This window comes from Eurypyga helias, unplaced genomic scaffold (genome assembly GCF_000690775.1).
Source record: "Eurypyga helias isolate BGI_N326 unplaced genomic scaffold, ASM69077v1 scaffold3660, whole genome shotgun sequence".
In the NCBI taxonomy this organism is placed as follows: Eukaryota; Metazoa; Chordata; class Aves; order Eurypygiformes; family Eurypygidae; genus Eurypyga; species Eurypyga helias.
In genome coordinates this window covers 34,996-43,374 of record NW_010223597.1, presented here as the reverse complement: position 1 = coordinate 43,374, position 8,379 = coordinate 34,996, and the positions used below count along the sequence as shown (strand labels likewise).

General features: G+C 44.6%; 1 protein-coding gene across 1 annotated transcript in view; it reads left to right on the top strand.

Annotated features, from left to right (window-relative positions):
* The window catches only part of PROX1 (prospero homeobox 1), a 37,461-nt gene that overhangs the window by 2,257 nt on the left and 26,825 nt on the right, over positions 1 to 8,379 (top strand). Inside the window, 1 exon segment of the mRNA XM_010161086.1 lies at positions 6,172 to 6,279. Within this exon segment, the coding sequence (XP_010159388.1) occupies positions 6,172 to 6,279 (108 nt within the window).

The following is an 8,379-nucleotide window of genomic DNA, read 5'->3' as shown; positions in this document are numbered from 1 at the left end:
ACGGTGCGGTCGTCGTGGGCCTTCGGCTCTCAAGCACGTCAGGGCCACGAAGCACAAAAGACACAGGTACTGATATATTCCGGCTGCATCAAGTTCTTTCCCCCACCCAGAGGTCTGTTCCTCAGCCCTTGTGCAGCTGCCTGCTATGCATGATTAACCTCTGTTCAGCCATACACAGAAATCTTTTGTCCTAACATACACAAAGCAAATTATTTTGGAAAGCTAGAGAGAACAATTAAATATAAAACTTCAGCTGTATTAAATTTACAGGACACTTCCCCTGCTTGGAAAAAAAAAAGATTATTAAAAAAAGCGCCTCATTTCAGCTCAATAGCAGGCTTTAGTTAGGGGAAGAAATACATCTCTGCCTTTATTTAGGCATATCCAGACACAGTCATGATCTTTTTTTTTTTTTTTTTCTCCTGGAAACTAGTAGTAGGTTAACAGTTTTCTTGGGTGTTTTGGAGTTTTTTCTTTTTTTCTTTTTTAGCGGTAACACCTCCCACTCCATGTGTCTTTTCCCCCAACGTGCTTTTTGGTCAAAAGATTTTTCCTCCAAGTACAGTCGTATTTAAAGTGAACAAAATAAATGTGTTAGTTTTATTTAAACTAAGTAATTGAAGATTTTGAACGAAGGGTAGGTTGACATTTTATCCCAGCTCCAAGACCCCAGCAGAAGGCAACAGCGCAAGCACAGAGCCTTAGATGCAGGTAGTTGCGTTGCCCAGCTGATGAAAGTAATTGCAACTGAGCATCCCCCCCCCCCGCCCCCCCCCCAGTAATGGTAGCGATGCCAGGGAACTTGTCCCCTTCCCAGGGGTGCCCTGTGAAGGTGGATGTCCAAGGCTGTGCCCCATCACTGCGTACCTTCTAGGTGACCAATCACGCTGGTGGCGTTAGATAGATTTCTCCGCATTTTAGGTGGACGCTTTGAACCCTCAGGAGGGTGCTGGCAGGGCTTGAGACCCGCTGGTTGTCTGGACTTCCCACCCCTCCCATGGCCCTGTGCGCCGCTGGGGCGAAGGCAGGTGCAGTAGGTCCAGAGTCCATCACCCCCAGTCTTCGGTCTAACTCTGGTCAAGTCCAAGTCAGGAATTGCTGCTGTCTGACCCGTATGAACAGTTCCATTTCTGAAGGGGCAAGTGTAGCCAGTTTGAATGCCCCTTCCTTAGCTCTCAGTGCTTTCGAGAGTCAGCTGATAGTGGACGTGACTTTGGAGGGACCTCCTTCCCGAAAGAGGATCTCTCTGCTGCATGGGTGGCAGGGAAATCTTCACCAATATACACTGTAGGGCAAGACAGAGGGGTCAGTCTAAATCCAGCATCACTTGCAGTTACTGCCAGTTACTTTTGAAGGTCCAAACGGAGAGTCTTCCCCGCATATTGAAATGCAAGCTGCGATGCTTGGGAAGCCGTCCTGAGGTCAGCCCGAGTGGCAGCCGAGGGCAAGGCTCAGGCCAGAGCAATTAAGTCATTTCTACCAAACAGTACAGCAGCATACTAATTGTTTTTGTGTAAAAGTAGTTCTCCCATCCTGGGAGAGGCGTGAGCAGAGGCAGAAATGGCCAAATGTGTGTCGGGGGCTGCCCGTGACCCTCTCCACCCGTGGAACATCTCCCCCCACACCTCTGCTGTTTCTGCCCCTTTCCCCTGCTCTGTCTCAGGGCGGTCGCTAAGGGAGCTTGTTGCTGCTGCTGAGCCAGGGGTGTGAGAGTCCCCCACTGCTCCCAGGCTTAGCCAGGGGAAACGCTGAGTGGAGCGGCTCCCTTCCTTCCCCCTTGCCTCACTTCTTCCCCTGCCATCGCGGTAGCGCTCCGGCTTTCCCACCTCACAGGCTCTCACAGGCTGCGGTTTGATCTGGGTTTAGACACAGAGCTGTTGGGGCAAACAGAGCAGTTCAGTAGCGCTTCTACCCGACGTCTACCCTGGCACGCAGCTCAGCAGTGGGGATGGATGGCTTTTTCTAGCAGCGGCTCATTTGTCCAGGTAGCTTGCAGCTCCCAGGGAAAGGCGCAGCGTGGAGGTTGGTGGGTTTGTGGTCGATTCTGTTGTGGCACTTTTATTTTACATGGGTGAATGTGCATGTATAAGGAATATGTTTCTTGAGAGAAGCAGATCTTTCTTCCCTGCAGAAAGCAACATCTGTTTTCCTGGACAATACAGCCAGGATGAGAACATAGGGCTAGCAGATACAGCCAAGTCCAGGGCTTAGTAGACGGCTAAAACACTGAACCAGCCTGGGTTTTGGCCTTTTTGTGTTTTCTTCTTCTTTTTTTTTTTTTAACCCAACGCCTGTAAAATGTATCTGATCATTCTTTGCTGAATTGCAGAAGGAAATGGTTAATGTTTGCATATGTTGCTGAACAAGATAAGATGCACCTGCAGCTTGAATTCCCATCTTGGTCGTGAACGCAGTCTGTATCTTTGCAAACTAATCTGTTTAATCAAATATTAAGTTTTATTCAAATTCCAAAAGAAACAGACAGCGAATTGTTTTTCTGCCTGGTCTTCCTTTGTCACGCATCCTCTTTGCATCTCAAGAAAAATAGCCTTGTTCAGTCCCGAAACATTTGCATAGATCAAAATTGAAGCACAACAGTAGTTTGTGTGCTGTGAAGACATCTGTAAAGGTGAAGAAGTTCAGCGTGCTCTCCCTGGCGGGCGGGCTTTAAAACTGAAACTTTCTGCAATTTTTTTATTTTTAAACAGAATTCCAATCCAACTGGAATGAGTTTCACAGTCCCAATATGTGAAAGCTATAATTAGTGAATTACAACATTTTGAAATGAGGAGTTATTACATCTGACTAGAATTAAACTAATTAAACTTTAAAAAAAAATGAGTGATTGTACAGCAGGCTGGGTAACTCGGTGCTGTTGATAAAACCTGGGTGACGAGTGAACGCTTTCCAGCCAGCCCCTTCTTCGAAGGGTCTCGAAGATGCTCTGAGGTACAGCTACTTGGAGCTTTGCTGATGAAAAGCGCGTGAGGTGTAACTTAAGGAGCAGCTTGGCTTTGCTAGCGCAGGGTTTTTAAAGCGATGCAGCCTGTTCTTACCTCTTTTCCTTCAGCTCCATCCGTATGTGGGCTAGAAGAGCCTGTTGGAGCATTTGTGGGAGCTCAGCCTGAGAGGAACAGGACTGAAAGATCATCGCTGACAAATATTTTTGCAAAAGAGGAGCGTTACCTGGGAGGGTGGAAGCACAAATGAACGAAAAGCTGTGCAATGCCACCTCTGCTTCTCCACCTCAAGCACGCAGGAGCGTGTGGATGTTCTGCTCCCAGTCTGTCGCTCCCCATTTCCTAGCGTGTTGCCTTTTGGCTGCTGCGTGAGGTGAGGCTCCGTTGCGCTGCGTAAACGCGCGGCGCTGAGACTCTCAGGTTGTTTGAGCACTGCTTTAGGTTCAGCTGCAGTACACTGTTCCTCTGATCTTTTATGTTCCCGAGCAGATGTCTTTCATTAATTTATGGATTTATCATCTTTTCTTTCTCTCCTTTTTTTTTTTCTTCCTCTTCTTTTTTTTTTTTTACACCTGGCAGCTGGCTCAAGTTTCAGCAGTTATTGTCTATTTTGCATTACCCATAGAATTGAATGTCATCTGTCTTCACAAAGCTATAGCTAAGAGAATTGAGGCAAGCCACACGAGCTTCTGGGACAGAGCTTGTTTGCGTTCCATTCGGCACCCCTCCTCCCTTTACCTCCTTAATATTTATTTGTGCTCGTTTTCTTTCCTGGCCTTGAATGGGGCTTAGCTCGTGTTCGGTACAGCTGTATGTTTACTGAATCTATTTCATCATGAGTCATTGTGCGTGTGTAAGTATCCTGGAAACAGCTAGTGCTTTCTTGGAAGAACAGTTGCTTTTCAGCCCAAGCACTTAAAAAGGAAATTAAGCAATTGGTCAGTTCAGTGTTGTGTTTCTTTTTTTTTTCTTTCTGAAATAGCAATGGGTTATCTAATTCTTAGCTCTTAAGTCTGTCATTAACTGTTTTTTGCTAGATTATTACAGATCATATCTTTTGTCACAGTAAAGCGTTAACCTGAGGATCGAGATATACAGATTTATTGCAGATTTGATATCGCTTTAAGGCTGCCAAGTGCTTAAGAACAAGTATAATTTTAATAAAAAATGGATTTCTGGGAATTTGAGTCTCAGAATAGAGACTCAGAATCTTTTAATACATGTTTCATTCAATATCAATATCCTCTGGCATTAGAGCAGAAAATATTTAAAAATCCTAAATGCAGAAGGAATCCAAATGCTTAGACAACTGTCTAATATGCTTAAATCCAGCAAACAGAAGAGCTTTTTCGGAAAGTTTAAGTCCATCTTTGAGCTTGCGTTGAAAGAAAATAGACACCAAACCCGATACTAACATATTGCCAGCGTCAGAGGAATCACAAATTAGGGAGACCGAGGTTTTGCTTTTTTCTTTTCCTTATTGGAGTTCCCCTTCGGACCCTCACTTTCCTGAAAGGGTCGCGTAGCAAAATGGATTTCTGGCATAGAAGTTTTGATTTGTCTAAAACTCTTATCACTAAGCAATAGGTGACAGCTTGCTACTATTATTTCACTTACGTATTTTGACAGATGGCACTGCAGAGTGTAATGCTCTTTTAGACTTCTCTATCAGTCTAATGGAGGTAACTGGAGGTTCTTTCAACTCTTCTCTTGGCACAAGAAGTATGTCAGTCATAAATTATCTTCTTTGTAATCATTAAGCATCTAAAACAAAATGCAAGTTCAGCTGAGCTGTTTTCTGTGTACTTCCACATAATAAGAGGTTTTTAAACTAATATTGTCAACTATTTTTTTTTTTTTTTTTTTATTGCTACATTTTTCCAATCTGCAAACGAACATCATAACTGAAATAAAGGCAGAGGGTTCCGGCAGATTTCACAAATTAGAGAAGAACAATTCTAGCTGAAAAAGCCTAGCTAATCATCAGTAGCCTGCTGATAAAAATGAGTCTGGGCTTCCCGTCTCGATGCCCGGAATGAGCTGTTCCGTGCTGACGGGCGCCTGGCCGTAAGGTGGAGGAGGCACCTTGGCTGCAGAGTATCTGTCAACTTGGTTGACCTTCCCCCACCGTAAGGTGTGAACCGGATGGAATTTTCAACAGTTGTGTTGAGGAGAAACAGTCCTTAGAGAAGCTTCTGGGAAGAACCCTTAATTGACCTTGTGGGGGCCACATTGATTTTCTCCACGTGCATCTTCATTTCTGATAAATTATAAAGCCATTAATTTGCTGAGGAAATGGCAGGGCCAGCCTGCGGCACAGATGTGACCAGAGCCGTCCTAGCACGCAGTACACAAAAGGGAGCCAAGAAGCTGGGAGAAAAATCAGCAAGCCGAGATTGTTATGGTTAGCTTCACATTCCCTTGGGAACTCTTTGAGTTGCTTCTGTTTACAGATCTAAAAGGTAATGATGTTTCCAGGATAAATAGGCTGCCTTATAGGGTAAGTGGCCATTTATTGATCTGCTAGCCCACACGTATCGATTGGTTAGCCCCAAATACAGCTTCATTCTCCGAGGAGTTAACTGTGTAAATCAGGAGGCGACAAGTTTGTGGCGGGGGGATTGAACAGCGGAGGGGCTCTGCCTGTTACAAATCTCGCTTTGATTTGCAAGGCAGCCACTGGAGCAAAGCAACATGGGGTGTTTACTCAAGATGTTAAAATTTATCGCCGCGAATGGAACAGGTGAGACGCACCACCCGCATAAAACATTGCTCAAAATGATGGAGGGCCTCCGACTGCCTCGCACGCGTTGGCTTTGTTTCGTGAGAGTGGTACCGCGCTGGGAGAGAGGGAAACTTTAGCTGGAATGGCGAAGGAGAGGGAGAAAAAGCTTCCGATAAGTTTTCCGCGGCACATGCTTCGTGCATTTGTTTCCTTAGCAACAAGTGAACATACATATGGTACACAAGCCGTAAACTTGCAAGATTCCCGAGACCCAGCACCAAAGCTGATAGGGAATAACAGGGTTTGAGTTACGTGGCCTCGGTCAGCTGTTTTGCAGAAAGTGACAGTGCAGCAATTTAAATGTTAATATTTTTTCTCCTGTAGTCTGGGGAACTGTAGACTGTTGAAGGGGGCACTTTGCTAGCCCTGTGCGTTCAGAACGAGCTTTCTCAAGAACAGCATTTTCCTTTACTAATTCAATCCTACATGCAGGAAGGCTTGTCACCGAATCACTTGAAAAAGGCCAAGCTTATGTTCTTTTACACCCGGTACCCAAGTTCCAATATGCTGAAAACCTACTTCTCAGATGTAAAGGTAAGAAAATCTCTTTCCTCCCCTGCACCTCGCCCCCAACTCCTTACTGCATGCTATGTTTGCTCGTGAAAAGGTACCGTGTTATTGTGTTAGAGATTAATCATATTTCTGGGTACACAGAGGTTACAGCTGACTTTAGTCACTTGTTCTTCTTCTTGAGGTGTACCCTGCTTGTGCCTGGATGAGGAAAGGGGAGGTTGGGGGAATTTAAATTAAAAATTAAAATCACTGAAGTTTCAGAGCAAAGTAAGAGTAATTATTGCAGTAAATCAAACAGTTCCCATTATACGTATCCTATTTAAAAAAAGGAGATTTCTGTGGTGGAAGAAATGCACTTCCAAGAACATTTTGGAGCATTTCTCAAGTGTTCCCTTATTGTTTCATTTCGGTTGGTTTCCTCATATTTGTGCTTACATAAGCAGAGCGTAGAATCCCTTTCTTTCTGTCGAAAAGAAACAGTACATTGAAATTCTCCATGCAGAAGCTGCTTAAAAACAAAAGTGATGATTGTCTCTTATTTACAACTTAATTTGTTGTTGATGCAGAGTACACTGAGCATAAGGAGGATGAATAAAGTGACAGATTCAGGCCACATTATTCAAATGAGGATATGAAAGCTGTCGACATACAGCTGCATCCTCCCTCATTCTACAGAATATTAGGACCTCCTGATTTTTTTTCTAAAAGTAATTGTTCCTTCACATCAACTTAATTTTGTGTTAATCATCTAAGTTTTTTTTTTTAAAAAACATAGATTGGGTTTTAATGATTATAATGGCATACATGGTGTCATTATCCTAAGTAACTTTATAAACATTACATTAGCTTAAATTAGTTTGTTACATTCCTCCCTCCCGAACAAATTACAGAAATCCTTCTTTTAATCACTTTTGGGTTGTGGTTTTTTTCGGACTTAGCGGAAGATTATCCCACAGGTTTGTGAACTTGGCCCAGTTTCTCCTGATCAGTTCTCTTTGGTCAAGTTTCTTGGCAGTTTTTCCCTTTATTTTTTTTCCTTTAACATTGCATGTGCTTGCACATCTCAGTACGCTCCTGCCCCTCACAGCCGTGCCCTTGGATGTTCCTTTTATTCAATGCCATGCGCGGGGCGGATGGTGACAACATGTATGAAAAGGAGGGGGGAGAGCAAAGCAGGCACTTCCTAGGCTGAGTGGCCGGTCAAGAATCATTAAACACACCAAAAAAAAGCTGTGAACGGCACAGCGGGCCAAGCGAAGGGTTTGCTCTCAGAGTGGATCCACCTGGAGTGGAAAAATTGGAGCGAGCGTTTCGGGTGACGCCACTCCAACGAGCCGCCGCAGCCAGACGTAGTAAGAAGACAGGTACTTGCGTGTTGGCACGCACACGGCGACTTTGTCTTCCAACAAAGTTGTGTAAATATGTAGAAATTTGCTCGTGTGCCAAATCCCGTTTCTACAGCACCAGGAGAAACCCGAAAGTGCCGTACAAAGCACCCGTGTGGGATGGGGGCCTTCGCCCAAAGGGGAATGCAGCCATCTCCCCGAGGACACGTGACAGCCATGCAGGGTCAGCAGCACCACAGAGCCAGAGGTGTAAATAGGAGATAAGTTGGTGTTTCCTCAGGCTTTTCCGTGCCTCTAATCGCTCCAAAGTGCTTTTGGGATTTCTCGGGCCAAGGGATGCTCCCCCTCTTGCCCACGTGCGGTCCCATTAGCTTCACCACTCCTACTTATGGAAGCGAAAGGACATAATTTTGCTTAAATGGAGCCAGGACGTCCTTGTGGTTTAAGCAGGTGTCCCCTGCCAGCACCGATGGGGACTGCTGCTTGCCGCTGGCATGCTCTCATCCGTGAGCTGAGAACACATATGTAAATAGGGATCCTAATGAGACGTTTCCATGTGCTGCGCTGGCCAAATGTTTGCTTCTGAAGATCGTGGCTGTATTAATAAAGATGTATGCGTAACATGTAATACTTGAAGCAACCCTATTTAATTTCATTACTAATTGCCCTTAAAAATGAAAAGAAACTGTATTAACGCGGTGATTTATTTCAGAAATTTAAATAGGAGAATAAAGCTTGGGAACAATTTGAATATCAGGGCCAGGCCCTCGGGGAA